Source organism: Phaenicophaeus curvirostris, chromosome 4, assembly GCF_032191515.1.
Source record: "Phaenicophaeus curvirostris isolate KB17595 chromosome 4, BPBGC_Pcur_1.0, whole genome shotgun sequence".
Lineage (NCBI taxonomy): Eukaryota > Metazoa > Chordata > Aves > Cuculiformes > Cuculidae > Phaenicophaeus > Phaenicophaeus curvirostris.
Genome location: NC_091395.1, coordinates 22828834 through 22850956, shown reverse-complemented (window position 1 = coordinate 22850956; position 22123 = coordinate 22828834). Strand labels below are relative to the sequence as shown.

Genomic DNA, 22123 nt, shown 5'->3' with positions numbered 1-22123 from the left:
GTTTTGAGGGTAAAAAAAAAGAGATTTTTTTCTTTCCTGTTTTCAAACCATTCTTATATTTCTAGGACAGTAAAATTAATGACTCTATTAACCATTCTTTAGATGACTGCAATGAAAGGATCACTTCTTCCAGAAATTATCATTGTGGTATTGATGTGTCAGACAGTTCTGTCTTCATTTTTACTTTAGAATAAAAAGAGAAATTCTGGGACGTGCCTCTGACTGTGTTTTAAGTAGAGACCAAAAGAGGGAATGGAGCAGGAAGGTGAGGGGAAGTTTGAGGAAGATGTTCAGAAAAGGCAATATGTGTAAATGAGAAGCTAGGACAATGTAAGACAGAAGTTGCTTTTGCATTTTAATTGGAAAGGGAGAGCTTATTCTTTTTGTCTCCCTCAGTGAGTCTGGCAGAGTTCAGGGCTGCTCTGGGACATCCACTTTCACAGTCTAGCAAACTCTGCTGGTGGCTGCTCACAAAGAAGTGACACATTCCTTCTGAGCTGTTTACGTTGTGTGCTCGCAGCTTGAACACTGAAGAAAATTGTGTGAGGAGGAATGGATGGCTGCAGAATTAGTAAGAGAGGCTCACGTGGAACATACCACAGTTCCTGGGCAGGATCCTGTAATCCTAGATGGGATGGCATTATACTACGCTTTCACATTGGCTACCCTTTTGTATTCCAGGGGACTATTTGGAGAGACAAATGGTGTTTGGCATGAGTCTGGCCCTGCATAATTTACATTACTGTTATTGTGTTTTATAGTATGTAGAATAAAGAATTGTTTCCGAATGGTCTATATGGAAACGTGGCTGCCATTTGTTGGTCCAGATTTTATTAGTTACACTAGCTGTAGCAGAGAAAATTAAGCAAGCAGAATGTGCCTATAGACAGGCAGAAACATCAAGAAACAGTTGCTTTTAATGGATAGCGGCCGAATTCATAATCGGGTTTCATGCCTTTTACTTTCTGGAAGTGCAAGTCTGGACTCTTACTGATTCAGACAAATATGGGGCTGAAAATTCCCAGAGGGAACTTCTACAGCTGCAGGTTACCATCTGCTGCTGCTGCTGTATCCAGCTGTTTTATTAGTATTTATTTTAGCACAACACTGCAGAAATTTTAAAAAAGGGAGGGGAGGGGGAAGTGACAGAACCACAATGCCTCCCAGTAGTTAACAAAACCTGGTGCAGTCAGCCATGTAGATAACTGCAAATCATTTGTGCTTGTGCTGTGGAGATTTGCTGATCTGGGGCAAAGGACTAAGGAAAAGGAGATTTCTTTCAGAGCTGGAAAATTGATGAGCTTAATGCACTTGAAATTTCTCTAGTTTATATACCTTGGAACAACAGGAGTAAAAGCACTGCATCACAACACTAGCATCTTACAACACTGATATGTGCTCATAAATGACTGCAACATAAGAGAAATGGATCTGAACTTGACCTTAAGCCAATTTGTATTTCCTGTTTAAATATGTCAGAAAAACTAGAGATTTTTTTCCCCCCTTTTTGCATGGAATATTTTGATGACAAAGTTGTTTCTGGTGGTAAAACACATGACAATCTTAAAATGAATGCAACTAATTATGATTGAGCAGGCACAGCGTAAACCTGCCTACAATCTCTGAGAAATAAAACTTAGCTGGCATGCCACAGGTACTTCTCAAGCAGGAGGGGCTGCTTTTCTGAATAGACTGTATTTATTATGGGTGGCTGGGTATCTGCATTCTGGCTCAGTTCCCTGTAGTAAGGAACTGACTACATTACTATTTGCAAACACAGAGTTCACTCAAGTGGTACTAAAAAGAGAAGAGGTGGGGCAAGCAGAGCTTTAAAAAGAAAAGAAGGGCACATCCAAGTCTGCATGTAAAAAGCAACTGAGTTTTGGAGAAGGACGGTACCTGAAGATCTCGCTTCCTATTCTCCACTGAGGGCTGTTGTGAACAGTTTTCCCAATTTGCTACCTTTAAAATTTAAACAGCAGCTTTGCTTGTTGCAAGGAAATTTGCAGTGATCTTTGTGAGCATTGCTTTTAAGCTGTGTTAAATTTGTGGCAAGAGTGTCAGGCATTTCATACTTGGCTTCCAAAACAGGAAAAAAAAAAAAAAAAAAGAAAAGAAACAAAAGAGAGAGAGAGAGGAAAACACTGACGTGTGGCGAAGAAATCTCCCAGGAATTTCTTCAAGGTTGTAGTCAGACACCGTAAGGGCTAAAGTGACAAGAAAAGCAAGGCAAAGATACAACTTGGTGTTGTGATAAGATGTCTGAGTGCAAAGTGGGAGATTGCAGAAACCTTTTGGGATTACACATGCTCATCTTGTCCTGGATATGACAGAATACAAGATAGTTTTTCTCTAGTGACGGTTCAAAAAAACCCTCAAGATTATGTTTCTCTTCCTTGTTGCTTTTTTGCCTGTGGTTTTTAAAATTGGTTTTGTCAGCCTCACAGCTTTGCAGCACTGGAACTGTCCTAACGGATACAGATTAAAGACTGAAAACTCTGTCTGTGTGGGTAAGTGAAAAGAACTCTTTTTTTTTTCAGAAATCAGTCACTTGTATTGTCATTTTAGCTATCGCAAAGCAGGATAAACATTTATATAAACATTAAGAGATCTGAACTATTCCTTAGTTACCAAAATTCCTCTGTATTTTCAATGCATGTGTCTGCGTATATCTGTGCTTATATATATATGTAAAATCAGTGCATAGTTGTATTTTGGTATTTCTATATGCATTTAGAAACAGTATATACTTAGATGTGGGCTACAGTGAAGTCCATTTTTTTTAGAAAGCCAGAGCCAACAAAGCTGTGGGCTTTGCGGGCAGGAGATGAGGAAATACTCTAAGGATGCAAGCAAATACCTAATAGTTGGAGTTAACGATTTTGCCTTAGATTGCTTGGGCTTCAGAGGCTCTTGGCTCAGTTCTTGATCTGATTCCAGTCATTTAATAACAGGTGCCTCCTCTGTGCATTCTGCCAAGAAATACCATCTTGTAAGCAGAAAATAAAAGTGTGAATCTTAAATGATGTTGTATTGAGAGAGGAGGAGCTAGGCATTTATCGTGTGTGAATGATAAACCTGACTGAAAGTTTAATTGAGAGCCAAACACACCTAGGGTGCTTCCACATTGATGCTTGAATTAAAATAAGAAGCATACTTCTGAAATGAATCTCCATGCTACCAACTCTTACTATGCTTGTCCTCACATTGTTGAGCACTCTCAAAGTGCACAAAATGGATTCCCTTCAGGCCAACCTAAACCAGAAAGAGTTCCTGTAGGAGAACATCTATCCTCTCTGCTGTTGATGACTATTTGGTCCATGGGACTAGATTAGAACTTCAACTTGATATATATGTAGTGTGTACATAAACCCTCAGCGTTCCCCTTTACACAGCCTCTCCTATAGGTTCATGCTATTTGCTAATAAGTACATAGCTTGTGCAAACTAATTAGGATGTACATTAGTTACGATTTCTACATTACTGAGATGCCCAATTAAAAGCTCATGAAACAATGTACTTCAATGTGTGAAATTTGTCAACTGAAGCAAAAAATGCATCTCTACAGCCTTTAATTGCCAATATTTAGAGTGCATCTTAACTCATTAAACACTAGCCAAGCAATTCTTTCTGTATCAGCAGGAATCTCCTGTTATACATTACTATGACTTACTCTGAGTAATTCCATGTAACACAGAGTAAATGAAAAATGAGGTGTGCTAGGGTATCTTTTTAATTAGAGATCACTGGATTACAGGGGATTAAGTGAAGCTGAAATTTTGACATGAAGTGTAGGGCTGAAGGATGCTTTAGTAGAATGGATTTCTCCTTCTTTCCTCTGTGTGCTGGATACATGAGTCATGTTCTGGCCAGAAGACTGGATATATAATATTCTAGTTCATTAATTATGTGAGATGGAGGGTGCAGTGGAAACAAGTGGCAGGAAGCTGGAGGCAGGCTTTGAAGGTAATAGTGGGGATGAAAGTGGTGAGTGGGAGACATGACTCATACCGCTGAACTGTGAACAATGATAGCAAGTTGAACTGTGGCTTGGTGACCATTCTTGGTGTAATAAATATACCAATTGTAAAATGTTCAGTATCGTCTGTGACCATTGTGGCATCCTGCCAGCCATAAGGACCAGCCTGGATTGAAGAGGTGTCTGCTCTCTGTTAGTGAACTGTTGTGAATGATACTGGAAAGTGTGTAGGCTTTTCTAGATTTTTTTTTCCATACTGCCACTACAGAAGGTCTAGGTTGGGCTCTTCTTGCATTGCTAAATAGCTCTCTCTTCTTAATTAGTTCCTTTTATTTCTAGGGATATTCAAAGATCAAAGACCTTCTCATCCAGTGGAAGGATAATGAAATCTAACCCTAAATATCTCACATAATTTTATACAGTTATTTTAAGAGACATTATTTGAATCCTGTCTTGGTACGCCAAGAGAGGAGAGGCCTTTCAGAGGGGCCATGTGTCCCACAACAGGAAGGCTTTTAAGAGAGGAAGTATGGGAGAAGAGATCATGAGGTCAGAAAAAAATTAGTCTTGTGAGCGAACATATCAATTTATTGACAAATTATGGAAGCATTACTGCAATTTTTGACATGCCATATTGATCTAATAATTTATTTTAAGCTGATGCCATGACTTGGGAGTTAGTTTCCTTTAAATAACTCATCCTTCTTAGACCCCAGTGAAAACACAGAACATTCTACCTTTAAAGAAACATGGTCTGGGCTACACAGAAGTTTTATCCTGACAAGGGAAAAAAGTGTACATTGGTTGGTCCTATGGGAGACCTTTGATTTCTAATATATTTGGCCATGTAAGTGTACATGGTGCACAAGGGAATGGACCTTATGCCTGTAGGAATCAGTTGACTCCACTCTCCTGAAGCACCACTTTAACAAACTAGCATTTATTCTCTCAGAGTGTATAGATGCTTTCCCCATTTGAGACTTAAAAGTTTTCCACATGGCACTGTTTATCTGAAAAAGCCCCTAGAGCAGACCCTTGCATTTTCAATTTTAGACTAGCTAACAGTGCCTGTTAGTCTTGAGCTACCCAAGGTAAATATATTGTGTTCTGGATACTGAAGACTGGAATCACAGAATCACAGAATAACCAGGTTGGAAGAGACCCACCGGCTCATCGAGTCCAACCGTTCCCATCAAACGGAGGTGTACTTTGGCTTCAGGGCTGACTTTATACACTTGCTTTGTAAGTTTTAAAAGTAAAGGAAGGTAGTTATTTAAAAAACGAACAAACAACAAAACAACAGTATTGGAAAAAAGATTTTTTGAAGAAGGCAAAACATGAGCCACACTATTGAAGTTTTGCCTAAACATAGGTTTTTAAATTCTGCACATCTCTACTGAATTCTGACATTAACTGATCAGACCTTGTCAGTTCTTCAAGGCTAACATGCTGCACATTCCTATGGAGCTACAGCCTGCAACTGAAGGTGACAACTGCAGCTATCTAGGTCAGCTCTTTTGGTCAGATGCTTCTTTCTGTGCCTCAAGCTTTCTTCCTTTATACCTTACTGTTTGTCACTTTCCTGCCATGGAGCGTTGGTGAAGCGGAATATTAAGTTGTTTCTCTTTGCATTACATCTTTAAATTCACCTTAAATAGCTAAATCTTGACTTCATCTTGCTCCATACAATCTTCTGAAGACACACTGTTAAAATTTCTTAAACAGAAAATGTCTTTAACAGAAATATGAAATGCCAAAAACTTACTAATTTGCAACTATCCTTTCTTTGCAAGCTTAGCATAAAGAGCAGTAAGAGCCAATGAAATGGGGAACTGTGTTGTCTACCCCAGTCATGACATAGGGCTAAACCTGCTGAGACCCCATTGTATCCCTCTATTTCAGAAGAGCTGCAGTCAAGGCATACTTGTTTCCTTGTTTTAAGTAGCTGTCTTCAACATAGCTGACTTCATATTATACCACCTTGGGGAAACATGCTTGAAAATATTGTTGCCAAATAGTAGTCAGAAATTCTTGAACATGGATCTGAACACACAGACCAATTCATAAAATGATTCCCATTGATCTCTCTGGAAATTGGATCCAGCTGAATGTGGACAAGTACCACCTTTAGCTGTAAAAACTTAGATGAAAATAGAAAGGATGTGAATATATTACAAGAAATAACAGAAATGATTTCACACATCACACAGAGCTTAATTCTGAAGAGGGATAAGTAGCAGAGCCCAGGACTGATGGCCTGGGCTCCAAGACTCATCATTTTTTTGCGTATTGGAAAACAGCACATATTAATTTTGTGTTCTGTTTTAAATAAAACTGGCTACTTTCTAGCATCTGATTTGAAACCCGATTTAAAAGGGAGCTGGATGACAGTATTTGCTGATGCATTTTGAAGAGTGCTGGATGACAACCTCATGAACTTCATCTTTGAAAGGCAAGCCAAAAACAGTATGTTGAAAGTTGCACAGTCAGGGAAGTAGAGGTCTGTTTTGTAGTTATTAATTTACACACAGAATTTATTTTGAAGACAAAACCAAAATATATTTTTTTCCATCTTAGTGCCCAAACCCTTGAGATGTGAGTCCAGAAAGACAGAAAACTAAATATATAGTTGTCCCTTGAGAACTTTTTTTGCCATTTCTCTTTGAGGTGTCTACAAGTGGTTTCTGAAATTTATTTCAATTCTAAATTTGATTCTACTTTATATTTGATTAAATCAAATGATTGCTCTTCTTGTCATATCTGTGATATGATCACATCTGTGACTCTGAACTGCAGGAATCCAGGATTTGATAACCACCTTATGGTGTTTGCATTGTATTTCTTACCATAGTATTTGAGCACTTCACAGTCTCTATCCTCTCAACAATTGTGAGTGATAAGGTTGTAGTTTAAACCTGATTTAATATGAGAGGGAGAAGGTAATGACCTTTGCATCATCTATTTTATTGTGACCTGCTGATAGATGGAACATCTTTTTCCATTTCAGTCTATCTTCTGCTCTTTGAGCTGTGTGCTTTTGACAAATTAGATAAAAAGGGTGGGCTGCTTTCTTTGAAACCCAGATGAAATTTCATGTTCAACCTTGTGTAAAGATTACGGTGGTGGCTGGATATAGTGGATTGAATTAATCGCCAATCCAACTCCACAGGAACCAAATTTGAGTGAGGTTATTTGAGTGTATATATCTGCACATCTATATTTTATGTCTGTAACGTCTGTATTTAGGGCCATTTCTGGTTTACTGTGGTTTCTCTGTATTCCTGCCAGGCATACTAATGCTTCACCTTCTACAATCAGAGCATTTCTCAGGACTCTCAATAAAGTAGCATATTTGTATGCAAAGTCATTGAGAGCTGCCAACATCATGATGACATGATTCATCGTTTTTGCTGATTCTCAAGGCATTTTTTTGCATAAAGAAGCCTTTGAGAACTGAGCAAAACCTCATTCTTCCTTTCAAGACTGGCTGTCAGGGTACTGCAGACATCTTTTGTGTTCACTAAGCTGATTTCTTTCACAGGGTAAAGTTCCCACTGGGGGATGTGGTTGCCAGGACACGTATAACAGCTACAGCAGGATGTAACTCTGCATTGACACTAAGAGTTCAGGTGAAGGTACTGCTAGTTACACCTGATGGATGGTTTTATGACTGAGCTCTCCTAAACCCTAAGCAACCTAAAAACCAGTCTTTTGAGGGGTCTGGTTGGGTTTTTTTTGTTTGTTTGATTTTTTTTTTGTTACTGCTGGAAGGACACTTTCCAGTGGCTGATCTCCCTGTCGCTGCTGTGTCTATTTCCTTTTGTTGAGCAGTTATTCTTCCACTATAGCCTTTCTTCAGCTGGGGCAATTGCTTGCTTTTTGGTGTATGTGGGATTTGTTTTATTATGTGAGCTTTGGTGGGGATGAAAACGAACAGATTGATAACCTTGAAATCTTCTCTTTGTAACCTGATCAATCAGTGTGCTCTTTCTTGGACAGTCAGTTCGGTACAGCCATCTGAAGCTGGCAAATCCACCCTGGAAATAACAGGTCATTGTCCAGTTACCTTGTTACATAGGTCAGTAATCTGTGCTTGATTAAAGCATGTCTTTCCAGTCTGATCTTGAGAATATTCAGTGATGTTTTCACACCTTCACAGTTTTTCTTGGTAGCTAGTTCCCTTAGGAAATCACACTTCCTGTCAAAATGTGAATTTTAAGTCTAAAATTTATTTCCCTGTCTTTACTTCTCGGACATCAGTCCTTCTTAAAGCTTTCCTGCAGAAGACTATAGTGTCTGTTAGAAAATCTGGTACTTTTTCTTTGTGAAGGTATTTATATACTGTGATCAATCCTTCTCCCAAGCTTCTTTCTGATAATCTAGGCACACTGAGCTCTATAAGTGTCTCACAGAAAGGCACTTTTCCTTACCCTTAAATCTAGCTTTTTATTCTTGTCTTATACACTAATTTCTCAGGATCATTTAATAACCTATATCTGAGAAATACAAACATTTCTTGTATATAGCCTGACCACTGCCATATGCAGAGGTAAAATTACTTCCCTACTGTCATTAATTTTATATCTGTTGTGATTTGAATTTTCATGCCCACCAGCATGCTGAGAGGTCAGTTATCTGTCGAGTATGAACACAAATTCTTTTCAGAGTAAGTAGTGATCCAGACACAATCTGCAGATTAGATCTATCTTTCTAATTTTTATTTAATGTACTCTTTATTATGGTTGAATAACAGTTCTTTCATCAGTGTTCCACATAGCTTAGTCAAACGGCCTCTGTCTTTAGCAGTCTATATCTAGACAGCTGCCTTTACCACCCATACCTGTGATTTCCTCAGAGAAATAACATCAGGATTATTTAAAAAGCCACTATTGTCATGGAAGTACATTGACTAACACGAACTGCATTACAGCCTTTATCAGCAGTCTTGCACCTGCTTTTATACTGGTGACTAGATCAGATTAACTGTCCAGCCTAATCAGCCAGCCACTTATTCTGTCTGAAAACCAGTGCAGCCGGGAGAGATACAAAAAGTGTTCATGCCTGCAGACTCCTTCACCTCTCTGCTAACACTAACAACAGCTATGAAAATGCACTGGGGTCACCAAAGCCTCTGTGTATTGACTATTAAAGAATCCATTGCTTTTAATGACATCCAGGCAATCTCAGCCAGGAGTACCTGATTTTAAACTGGCAACCTGGCGTTCATGCCCATTAACAAACTTCTAAGCCAGTCAAACCTTTCCAGAGGGGATTTGGAGGAGTTAGTCCTTTAATGCTGTGGAGAATGGCATGTACATCCCTAGTACATGTGAGAAAATATGCTCCTGAAAGCTGATTGTTTGAAGAAGATTGTGGGTTAGAATTAGAGTGCTTTATGGAATTAAGTTGCTGAAAACGCTCCTGCTTTACTTTCATAATCTGTTCAACAGAAATCAGTCGCATGTGCTCTACGTTTCAAAACATCATCAAATTATCTCATCTGCTGCATAGAACAAAATGTTGTGAGAAATCTCTGAAAACAATATGGAAACATTCCCTAGTCTGTACAGACATGCTAGGTGGCTTTAAAGCACTGCCATTCTTTTTGAACAACTTTTTGATACCTGGCACAAAATAAACCTCTGAACACTTCTCCTACATGTGGTTTTTTTAAAGCAGTTAAAGGAGTCAGGCTTCCAGACCCATGGAATATCAGAGATCTGGTTGCTTAGATCTCCCTAGGTGACTGAGAGAGAAAGTTCCTTTCAAAGTACTGGTGTGAGTTGGTTAAATTGCATTTCCTTGTAGTTATCATGAGGTGCCGTTTCTGACCTTCTTTGAACTACGAGAACCCTCATGTAATACCCATAGGTCTCCTGAAGCATTGTGGTCATTTGCACTTAATTCGAATTATCATCTAAGATAATTATCCAAGGCAAATCTCTTCTTCCATTGGCCTAAATTCTTGATCAGGAATACCAAAAAATGTTCTGAGCTATACTTGGAATAACTCAGTACATGCACATAGTTTTGCTTATGAGTCAGTGTCCTTTAGTGACTTAATAATGTGTCTCTCTAAAGTAATTTCCGTTAATTATGTTTTCTTGCACGTGCAAATTCAGATGATAAAACCCAGCACAAAAGTCACTGAAATTAAATAGATGCTGGGCAGGAAAATACCCGCTCCTTAGAGCTGCTCTCACAGCGATTATGTAAGAAATATACCAGGACATGATACTGCCAGATGCCAAGAACCTTGGGAAGTTACTATCAAATGCATTTGTTTCCAGCAGGAATTGAAGTTAATCTAAATTTTCTGGGAGTGTCATCCATGATACTGCTGAAGGGGTTAATTTCTTTTTTCCTTAGTGTAAAATATGCTCCTTAGTAGTGACCTCTTTTTGAAAAAAATAAAGTCCTTAATTTAGGACTTAATTGTTACTACCTCAAGCCTCGATAAAACACCATAAATACATCAAATGTCTTTTAATTCCTAAAGGCTCTAGCCTAATCTACCAGTTAAAACCCAAGTTTCTAATTAGCTTGCTTGTTGCCTTGGTTTGGGCTTGTTGCTGTGAGAATACAGCGGGATTATTAGTGTTTTACATTTATTTTTGAGATTTGGCTCAAACCAAAATGAGTTCAATGTGTAACTCAGTGCTGTGGCAGTCTGTTTGCTGCTTTGCTGTTTTGCAAAGTTTGTTAATTTGTTGGCAAAATTATTACCGTGGAAAGAGGGCTAATGATAGAAGGAAGCAGCTGCAGGCATCATTTGCATAGCAAATGATAATGCAAAACACAGAAATGGAGTGTGAGACAAGGTTGTTCCCTATGTTTGGGCAGAGATCAGAGTGTCAGTCACTGGGGAGAATGGTATTTACCCTGGACAGTCTTCTACAAAAAAATAAATTAAAAAAATTCACCATTATGTGATAACAGACAAAACAATAATTCTGAAACCAGCACACGAAGCAATACAACAATCCTCCACTCCATTTTTAACAATGGGATAGTAAATTTTGTGACCAATTTATTATTAGATAACTATGTTGAGGGTACTCTTTCTCTTTGCTGCTTGCTACTTTTTCTGGCTGAATTTTCCTGATCTATTAAAAAACATGTTTCAGATATCGATGAATGCCTTGAAGGTGGTTTGGGAACCTGTGGCCAAACCTGCATCAATGTTCCAGGGTCCTACATCTGCTCCTGTCTGCCTGGCTACACTTTAGACATTGACAAACGATCTTGCTATGTGAACGGTAAGGTTAATTTCTTTTTGATGACTGAAAAAAGAACTTAAGAGATTTAGTTAGCATTAGTTTTCAAAGTGAACCATGTCCAGTTGGTCCCTACTGGACAGTAACAAGGATAGTCTAGTTTGCTGATAGAAAAACTGCCTCTTCTACTGTGTGGGCAAGTGGTAAGCCAAAAGTGAGTGCCACAGAAGAGTGATGGTTAAGAATGGAAAGTATGGTGGTAGGAAGATGAATGAACTTGTGAAAACAAACAAATAACACTGAATAATGAATTCTTGTTTAGTTGGCATACTCTTTTTGCATGCTCAGAACTGTAAACTCTCTTATCTTATCCTTACTATTTCCAGGAAAATATGGCAGCACACAAAGTTTTGCTACCTTTGCCTCATACACTGTGTTGGCATTGATGTTTTTCCAGTGTGTTTAGGTTCTAGGGACAATGCAGTGGAATCGTAAGCAGGAAGCCCTTAGTTTTGGCTTTGCCCATTGGTGGTTTCTTCATAAACATAAGTGCTACTCTTTGTTCTCTTCCTTGCTCTGTACTGAGTGTATAAACTGTGTAAGATGCATTTAAATTTTAAAAGTTTTCAGCCTTCCTAAGAGGAAAATTTCCACAGTTATGGCCTTTGAACAACCTTCACTTTGTCCTCAACTGATTCTACCCGGGGAAAAAGATCTAGTTGGATATTATTACACTGCCTCTAGAGTATGAGGTTGGAGTACTCTGAAGTTCACCTCTTGCCTCTTCACCTTTGTTCCCTGAATGTCTGGTTTTGGTCCCCGTCTGGGACATGTTACAGCTCCCTTTTGAGCTCAGGTTTTCTTTTTCTGACTAATGTTTACCTGGGGCTATTGCTATTGCAGAGATGGAATGTGACAGGCAATAGTTCTGACCCAAGAAGCAGGAGATGTTCTTGAGTCCCTGTACATGTTGCCTTTAGGACCATGAGCATAATCAGAAGTATTCTGTGCAGCTCTCAAATTGGCATCGACATGATTACTTCAGTCAGCTCCTAGAACCTTTGTTAGCAACAGAAACGTATGACTATAGAACCAATAGAAAGCAGCCATGGTTCAGGGGCTACTGTGACAGATAAGGAACCTCTATGCTCGGTGTAAACCCTTCTGTAGAAGGTACATCAAGTGAAATAACCAAACGTTTTAAAGACAGGAAGCTCTTTGAGGCTCATGTTGTTCACCTGTTCATCAAACCCGTGATAAATTAAGACCCAAATCTAACTGGTGCCTCTGCAATCAAAGTTTGATTTCTTTGGCCCCTGTTCCATTTACAGTGCTCATTCATGGGTGCATGATAGGAAATTCAGAGAGTGGAAAGGACAAAACCAAATTATATAAATGGTCTTGGTCAACTAATTGGCAAAACCTACAAGCAGTACAGCTGTCAAATTCCTGAGGTAAATCATCCTTGCTACACTTCACTGTTCATTTTCCATTTACATAAAACAAGTCTTCATAGTTTAAATATTCTCACATGGGGTTGCTCAGTGCAAATAGCAGCAGAAAAAAGGAGTCACTAAGATTCCAGAAGAAGCAGTTATAACTGAGTGATAGCTTGAACACTTGAGATACAGAACAGTCTGTTAGTATAGAAACAGTGCTGTTGAGTTTAAGGCCTCAAGTTGCATGCTGATAGTAAATATATTTAGTTGAAGGGTTACAAGCCTGGTCAATAAAACCAGTTTAATTTTCAAAAGCATATGTGGAAGAAAACTGATTATATTGTATCGATATCCATCCCAGATGAATGGAGAGTTGCTTCTTCATTGCTGGAAGATCAATTCAACAAGTGATTAAGCAGGCTTGAAAGCTGTCATTCTTTGGAGCTATATCAAGAATTGCATTTCAAAGTCATTTAGTTAGACCATTACTTGTATGCCATGATATATTTCTTCAGGCAACCATGTTATGAGTCCCCACCATTACCACCACAATGGGATTTCTTCTTCAAATGTTCTTTTAGTGGTAAATTAAACTTAAGCTCTATGCCCTCAAATTTTTATTTTTATCGATTTTTAATTAGGAACCCCCCCATTTCTTTTTAAAATGAAGGCTAAAATATTACTGGCTACATGAAACTCCTTTCCTCTGCTGCAGACTTGATAGACATTCATAGTATTTAAATTGTCTCAATGAAAACCAGCGTGGTTTGGAAATGCAGTTAAAGATTCCCTTGGGCAATCTTAACCCTGCCCTATGGTGATACCCTAAAGATTACAAAAAGAACTTGGTAAAACTGGGTTACAGTAATCTGCAGCGCAAACTATTATGTCATACTAATTGTACTTCCATACTCATCACATGTTTTTAAGCAATCATTAAGGCTATTTGGACCATCCTAGTGGCTCATCACTTTCAACCCTAACTGGATTTCTCGAGCTTGGGACATAATTAGAACACCTTTCATTTTAACATATTTTATGTAAAGTTACTGATATGCTCTTACCCTTCCCGCAGCATGAATACAGATTTTGTATGGAAAAAGTTGTTCCTGTTGAGCTGTAGGAGTTTAAAATATAGGTCTTTTGGTTTCCTTCAGCCCTCTGCATCACAAGGAACCACCACAGTCTTTAGCTTCTTCCTTTACTCTGTCTTTGGATTCTCAATTTTCCTTTTGGACACATACAATGAGACTCTGGATCGCCCTTCTGTGATAAATTCTTGCTATAGTACAATAGTTGGAATCAGTCTTCAAGTTGGAGATACATCCATGGCATAATTTTTCCAACCTGTGTTGGCATGGATGCAGTGGTTCTTCTGAATTCTGACTAGGCTGTAGTGTTTGGGATTAGTGGTAACAGCCACTGCAATCTCAGTTTCATGACTCATATTTTTTCAGCCTTAAATGTGAAGGGGTCGTTACATTAATATCTTATTGATTTTCCATGATATGCCAAAAAAGTTATCTTTAAAATATAAGACAGATGGTTAGATCCTGACATTTCTTTTTGACTAGTATAATATTGAAGAGATTGCAGTAAAAGTGCAATGCTTATCTTTTAATTTGTCTCTTTTTGTTTTCTCCACACCAGATCCTGCACCATTCCTACTTTTTGGCCATGGAAATGCTATCTTTAGAATTGACACTGAAGGGACCAATCATGAAAGACTGGTGGCTGATATTGGTCAATCAATGCTTATGGATTTTCATTATGCAGAAGAGAAAGTGTATTGGGTAGACTCTGAAAGGCGACTGCTTCAAAGAATTCACCTGAATGGCACAAATCGAGAGGTAGAGTATGATGTATTTTTAAGGATCAAAGTCCAGCAACAGTGTGTTAGGAAGAATTCCATCTGTAAAAGTACAGATCTGGGTGCTTCATAGTGTGCCAAGTGCAAAAAATTGCAGCTAGAAGATTAGTCCAGTGTATTTCTTTTGGAGAACAGTTTCCCCTTTGACAGCGGTCACTCAATTCAGAAGAGATGTGTAAGTACAAAGACCAAATGAAGGTGATTAAGGAACACAGACATATCTACAAATCTGAGAGAAAATGAAGCAGGCAAAGGAATGAAATAGGAAGCTTCAGTTTGGCACTCTATTCCGTGTATTGAAAGTAAAATTTAGGATAATCATTAGGGTACTTTTCTTTGATTGTTTACAGAGACTGAGTTATGTAGACAAAGGCATTTCAGGATTTGCTATTGACTGGATAAATCAAGACATTCTCTGGGTCAATAGGCAGAAAGCAACCATAGAAATGACGGACATGAATGGGAAAAAACGCCGAGTTCTTCTGAGAGATATTGGTCGTCCCACAAGGATTACCATTGATGCTGAGCAAAGGTAATTTTAACTAGGTTAGTAATTTCATTGAAATGGACTCAAAACATGCAAACTACTGTGGTAATGGTACCTATAAAAATAGGGTGCTGGGCCAATCTGTGCTCAGTGTCCATCCAATACCTCCTTGAACTTTGACAAAAGAAGATAAAAGATCAATAGGCATGCAAGAAAAGAATAGAGAAGTGTATGATAAAAGACCACTGAAGACTAATGCAGAGTCTATACCTGTTGGTTATCAGGGAAAATTTTACTGTTGAGGAGCACGGAGGGAAAAGTGGCTTTGCTGGTCCTTTCTTAAAGACAAGAAAAGTTTCCAGCCAGAAGAAAACAGGATTGGAGCAGCAAGGGGAATGATGCCTGCAAATGCTGGGAGTCCCTTGTGCTCCAAACCTGGCAGACGTAGAATGTAACTCGGTATGTTTTCTGAAAAAAACTCTGAACTTTCCAGTTTTCCTTTTGTCTTTATCAGTTGTTCTGAACTTTGGTTCTGAATCTACAGTTGCTCCTGTGTGTCACTAGTAACTTGGCCTTCATAAAGATGCTGCTTTCAGCTTCAGGCCATTTACAATGAGAACCCTACTCACATAAGAGATTTGGCCTTCTCAGGAGTTATCAATATGAATTTTCACAGTGGTCTCTCAATGCTAATTTCTCTTTACATGTAAACCTCTTCCACTGAAGCTGTAAAAGCAAAAGCAGGCTTTGAGATGCTTCTGTTTTGTCCAGCAAAACCATGCTCTTGTTGCTGCTTTTGATCTGCAGTAAATTTGCTCAGGAGCTTGTGAAGATATTTTAATATTAAGGCTTACGTGTCCTTTCCTAGTATGTTTATACATAAACCAGTTTTATGATGCTAGTAACGTTACCAGTATTCTTTGGAGTCTTGCCATTTGGGTAGGATTTAAAAGTCTGAATATCAACCTATATATTTTTTCCTATTTACCAGTCTTGGAAATATTCACAAGTCATCAAATCCTTTCTCAAATGCCATTGAAATACACGTTACAAATGGCATTATAGGGAAATATTTCCTGAACTTATGCAAAAGTTTGGGGAGGCTCAAGTGCATATATTCACCTAGGTATGATTCATCATGTTTAAAAGCTGTACTCGTGAGCTTACAGGGAGGCCAGTAAGCCAGTAATAAACTGCAAAGAAAGTAGGCTCCAAGAAGTCCAACATAGTTTTTATGCCCGATGGAAATTTGCTTGTATGAAAACTCCAGGTGCTCCATTTTTAATGTGAACTCCCAGCATGTTTATGCACACAGCATGAACATGAACTGATACTAATGATATCCTCATTGAAACGTATGCATCCTTAAGTAATGAAGGTCAACGTGATACCCTAAGAATAAAGTTTTTCTCAAAAGACTTGTCTGGATATTAGCAGTGATAGGATTATTTTAGTGATAATAATAAGAATATTGCTGTAAAATTGATGTAACATTTTAAATAGTGTTTAGAAATGCCAGAAAATAAGGATTAAGACTGAAGAAAAATAGGGGGCAAATACAGTAAAGGCTGGTAATTACTCAAGCCAGTTTCTAATCTTCATTCTTCTTCTGTCTTACTACTGGTGCATATCATATCTTGTCCCTTCACTTGCAAAAGTTGTGCATAGAGATTATAACCATCTGTAAAAAGTGAATCCTGCATTTGTCCAGATTTACGGAGTAGTGACATTTCTTAAATATAACATACTATACAAATGCAAGAATATAGATATAGATTAAATATAGATAAATATAGATAAAATGTTTAAAAACGACAGTATAAAATCAGGCTGTCCTTCTGGAAACAGGTTTTCACTTATATATTCATAACCTATGATAGCTGTGGACTATGTAACAGTAAGGAAAAGCCACGAGGTAGGGGACAATTCTTCCTGCTGATTTAGTATAGTCCCTTGCCCATGATATCTAGTCAATTTGAGGGCTTTTAACAAATGATTAATACAAACATATTAAAGCTGGCTTTATGCTACGTTGTTTTGTATATAGAAATTCTACAATATTGTGAAGACAAGGCAAAATGATGATGCTTCTTGGGATTTTTGTGCATAAGATACTTAAGCAAAGAATCTAAACACAAACATTAAAAAAAGAAAATATATGTGAATGAGAGACAAACTGCTGTTTTGGAAGAACTGTTGTTAACTTTAGTCACATCAGTAAATCTGGTTTCTGATCTATGAATAACTTGACATATAAGTGGCTTCAGTGCATAACTGTTTCTAGCGTTGGAGCTGTATTTTGACTGTGCCTTAATTTAAGAACAGCACAATCTGGCTGCTATACTGGCAGGAAGGTGGAAAGAAATGTGAATAATAATAGACATGTTTCTTTTAATTTAAACATTTAAGTGATGTGTTCAGCCACAGTATCTGGAGATAGATTCCTCCCCAGAGGTAGAGTGCAATGCGTATCTCCTCAAAGACGTGCCTTTCCCCAACTCTGTGGAAGTTTCCCATAGATTTGAGAGATTACTTCAGTGTCCTTCTCTGACTGCATGCCTGGACAAAGCAGAGGGATAGACAATAGTGCTTTGTGATTAAGCTGGGCTGATTCCTGCTTGACCTACATGAGAGAACTTTCTAGTATCTCATTGCTTCATGAACAGAGTCACGGAGACTCTGATAGAAACATATTTATTAAAATAAGAAAACACCTATAACAAAACTTTAGTGATAACATTGCTTCTGTTCAACAGACAACACTTTTTTGTCAAAAATTATTTCCATTCTTAATAGAGCTATGTTAGGGGGAGAAGTACATGGAGGTTTCCTGAAATAGGTGAGTACCTATTAAGCATGTCCCTTGCTTAATTACTAGCTGTGGTTCTGTAAGCACTGTGATAAGACTGAAAATTCTGCATACGGGCAAAACTAAACAATGATTGTGTTGCAGTGACGTGATCTTGCAAATGTGAGGTTTGTTTGTGTTTTCTTTTTTCCCCCCAAAACATGCCTTTCTTGCCTGCAGGCTATTATTTTGGTCTTCAGATGGTACAGTTTCCAGCATACACAGAGTGTCCCTCAGTGGAAGTGACATGAGAAACATTTTAAGAACCACAGAAAAAATAAAAGACATCTCAGTAGATTTGGTTGACACAAGGCTCTACTGGATCCAACATGACCACGGGAAAGAGATTTCCCATATTGGATCATGCAACTATGATGGCAGAGCCGTTCGTTTACTCAAAAATTCTGTCCGGTGAGTTTTCCTGAGCTTGTCAGAAATAAAACACTCATTTCTTGGGGATGCCATTAGTCTCTGTTCATCATTCTCTCTTTTATTTTGTTCAGTTCATAACACAATAAGGAGTATAAAGTGTAGTGTAAATGGCTCCTAACTGTAAATCTAAAATTACCGATGGGAAAAATGTCACTACTGTAAGAATAATACTGCCACTCAGTACTCTCCATCTTCCAAGCTGTTAGCAAATGATAACTACTTAATCCTTAGAAATCCTCTCTGAATGTTTATTTGTGGCCTTTTTTTCTGCAGATAGAGAAACCAAAAGCAAAGAGATTAAATGATTTGTCCAAGGTCACAGTGGGTGAGCTCAGGTGTCTGAGCTGTGCTCGTGAGACTGAGCTAGGTCAGGTCTTTCCTATCCTCCTCTAAGCCTGTTGTCCTCCTTAGCTGCTGAGCAGAGAGGCTCAGATAACCCCCCGTGCTCAGGCTCTACAGTAAACATCAGGAGATGTGGCGAGAACTGTCCTATGCAACAGACTTGTTCCCATCTGCTTCTTGGTGCAGGGTCTAAGCATAGTTGAGGGGGCTGTTAGACCCACACCTTTTGGGTGCCTTAAATATCTGGCCTTCATGCTTTGCACTAGTACAGATGCTCCACGGTGGGCATGTTTTCAGTGACGTACTCAGAAAAAGGTTACCCTATATCACTGCAGTTTCTGTCAGTATGGCTCGACCAGCAGATGTATAATATGAGTTGCCATCTGCAAAATAAGAAAAATACATGATTTTGCTGGCCTGGTGATTTAAATATGCAGCATCGCATTTGCGTATCACAAACACACAGCTAGTTTCTCCATACGCTGCCAGCTGTCACATTGGATTTTTCCTTACCCTCTACCCCATTGTCCCTTGAGTTGGCCAGTGCTCAGCAGGGCATCAGCACTTTTCCTTTGAGCGTGGATGACAGGAATTCTCCTTTTTTCATCTGGAAGATGTACTGGAAAGTGGAGGCGAACAATTCCCTCTTTCAGTGCCTTTTCTGCTTTCCCTGTTATTTAAAAATGGGTCCTTTTGTAGTCCCTGCTGGCTGCCATAACTGACTAACGATGGGAACTATATTCCTGCAATAGTAGAAGAAGCAAGATGGATTTCAGAAATGTCCCACTTCTACCCCATCATCTCCTCTATGATTTCTGGAGACAGTCAGAAGTATCAGAGCAGGCACTCAGAACTGGGAAATGGGGGAACTTACCAGGCATACATCCTTCAACAAAGCAAGCGTCAATTTTAGTTGCAGGGATCACCAGAAGCAGGGTGATACTTAGGCTTCCTCTGTCCATTGAGTCAGTCCTGAACAACAGCTCCTATAAACTATGAAAAATTTGGTTTATCCATTTTGCATCTATTTCTTGCTAACCTGCAGGATTGTGGGTGCTTGAATATTTTGGAATGTCTCTGGCACCTCAGCTGATTTTCATATGTATATGAATACAAGGAAAGGTTATTTGCAGCGAACTTGACTGAACTAGATGCTCAGAAAATATATGAGTGAGTAAATATGTAGGAATCAGCTAATGTGCCACTTTATATTCTCTTTGCTCTAGACATCAATTGCTTGGTATGTCTCTCTTTGCTGAGCACCTGTACTATTCAGAGTTGAAGTCTGGTATGATATGGAGAGCCAACAAATATACTGGAAAAGTTGTAGTCACAATTAGCCTGAAGCCATCATTTTTTCCACCAGTGGAGATAAAAGTGGTGCATCCATTTAAACAGCCAGGTGCAAAAAGAGTTTCTCAGGATTTTGGTAAGTAGATTGTAATGATACTGTTCTATGTGTTGAGAATAATATCACACATTCTGATTTTTCACAGTAATAATTTTCTTCAGCAAAACTCCAGGCCTGAATGAAGTCAAGGAGGAAGCTTCCTTTAACTTCAGTGATCCATAGTTCCATTGGGTGTGCATAACTCCAGCTGGAGTATCAGGCTGAAATTGTGCTGTGCACGAATTGCTCATTTCAGTAATCTGAATACACATAGAGATAAATGTGATTTTCTCCTTCTCTTCCCTTTGTTTACACAAACATTTTTTTCTATGTTCCTGCTAAATGTACAAAGCATATTGTGAAAGATTTTAAGTGTGTAGTATGTCCTACAAGTGATACCATGCTTGTCTCAGCTTTGTTGTGAAACAGCTGGATTAAGAGTCAGACTGTCTTAGACATACTCAAAGCCATAATAACTATGAAACAAGAGTCTTGGGTCTCTTTCCTTGATATCAGTTGCAGCCTACAGTATGTGATGGTCACATCACTGCCTTTCACTGTGGATTAGAAAATGAAGATAGTTGGCTATTGAGAGCTCACCTTCCCTGGGAATTCCTGTTGAGGCAGTAGGAAGCTGGGGGGCATGCCCAGAGGAAATAATATCTTGTTCTATGATCTCTGAAAAGCATACTTAGAGTATTCTTGCTTTAATGGAATGGAATAGCTTTTGTCACCTGTTTTGCTTGGATATAAACAACTTAGTAAACTGCACAGAGGCGTTTGCATGTTAAGCACTGCTTGCTCAAAGGAAACTCCAAGAGGAAGATGGCCATGAGTTCCCAGAGGTACAGGTGGTATAGAGACATGAGGAGAAATTAGTGTTTGTTTATATGAGCAAAAATGAAACTGTAAATGTCTCTCTTGAAATGTTTCTAAATAACTACTGTATAATACACTTCATCTTTCTTCATACCAACTGTTGTATACAGTACCATGCTGTATCTCCTTCCTGAAGCCTGGTCTGAGTGGGAACATAAAAATCTTCAAGGGAACTTTTCCCTTCAAATTCTTTGATGGCAGTGCAAAGAGCTGTTGAGATGCAGAAGAGAAAATATTCCTAGAAATCAAGCTTATACTTGTAAACACAGAGCCTCCATTCAAAGAAAATACCTGTTCTGTGCTTTCTTCAAGGATAACAATCATGCTAGCAAATGATACTTCATGATAGTGGTCTCCTGAAACTCAGGTGCTATTGGTTATGTTACACATGTCCTCTCCACAAGAGTGTGTAGCATAATTTCATTGACTATGGACACTTAGCCTATATTATCCTCTCAGAAAATTAACTCTACTTCTTCCACCAAAACATGCTGCTTCACAGTGTTTCTGCTGAAAGAGGGCTTCCCCACCTTTGCTGACAGGTAAACTAGCAGTGTTTTTAAACATCTTGCAGTATATACTCCTGTATTTCCAACATGTTTAGTAAATTTTTGTATGATGGTAAATTGCCTTTTTTTAATTCTAAATAATTTTTCCTAAAAATATTTAGGAAGTGATGGGGTAGAAAGTAGCTTAACAGGCTGAATCCAGATGGACCTTTTGGACTTTGCATGTACGTTGCTTGGGTTATCCAGAGCAAGCAATTGTATGAAAGGAGGACTAATGAGACTGGAGTACAAATAAGATTTATAGCTGATCTTACGACAGAGAAGATCTTACGACAGAGAAGATAAGAGCATACCTAGACTAACTGGATGCTCTGTGCAAGCTAAGAAAGTTTATGTCAGAATGTAGAGTCAGTTGTGAATTATCAGACCGTCTTTAAAGCAGATAGCAAGTGAGTTCCTTCAGCTAAAAAGGGAACTGAGAAGTAGTGCACAACTAACATGATTTGATCTTTTTACTGGGATTCGGTTTATTTACTTTACTACTAAAACTCCTCATATTCCCTCTTCCTTTTCTCTTTCAAGAGACTTCCCTGGATTAGTCATGGCCAATGGTACAGAGAAGAGCATTAAATCAGCTATGTGGCTGCTGTAACCCCACACAATAACTTTAGTACAGCAGTATCTGGAAGATAGTCTCTAATTTACCTCAACTCTTTCTGACAGCTAGCCCT

General features: G+C 38.6%; 1 protein-coding gene across 1 annotated transcript in view; it reads left to right on the top strand.

Annotated features, from left to right (window-relative positions):
• Positions 1-1877: 1877 nt before the first annotated feature.
• Positions 1878-22123, top strand: part of EGF (epidermal growth factor) — a 58021-nt gene continuing 37775 nt past the window's right edge. Inside the window, exons 1-6 of the mRNA XM_069855505.1 lie at positions 1878-2510; positions 11107-11238; positions 14286-14485; positions 14856-15037; positions 18021-18251; positions 19841-20043. Of these exons, the coding sequence (XP_069711606.1) occupies positions 2384-2510; positions 11107-11238; positions 14286-14485; positions 14856-15037; positions 18021-18251; positions 19841-20043 (1075 nt within the window). The 5' untranslated portion in view covers positions 1878-2383. The remainder of the gene's footprint in view (positions 2511-11106; positions 11239-14285; positions 14486-14855; positions 15038-18020; positions 18252-19840; positions 20044-22123) is intronic.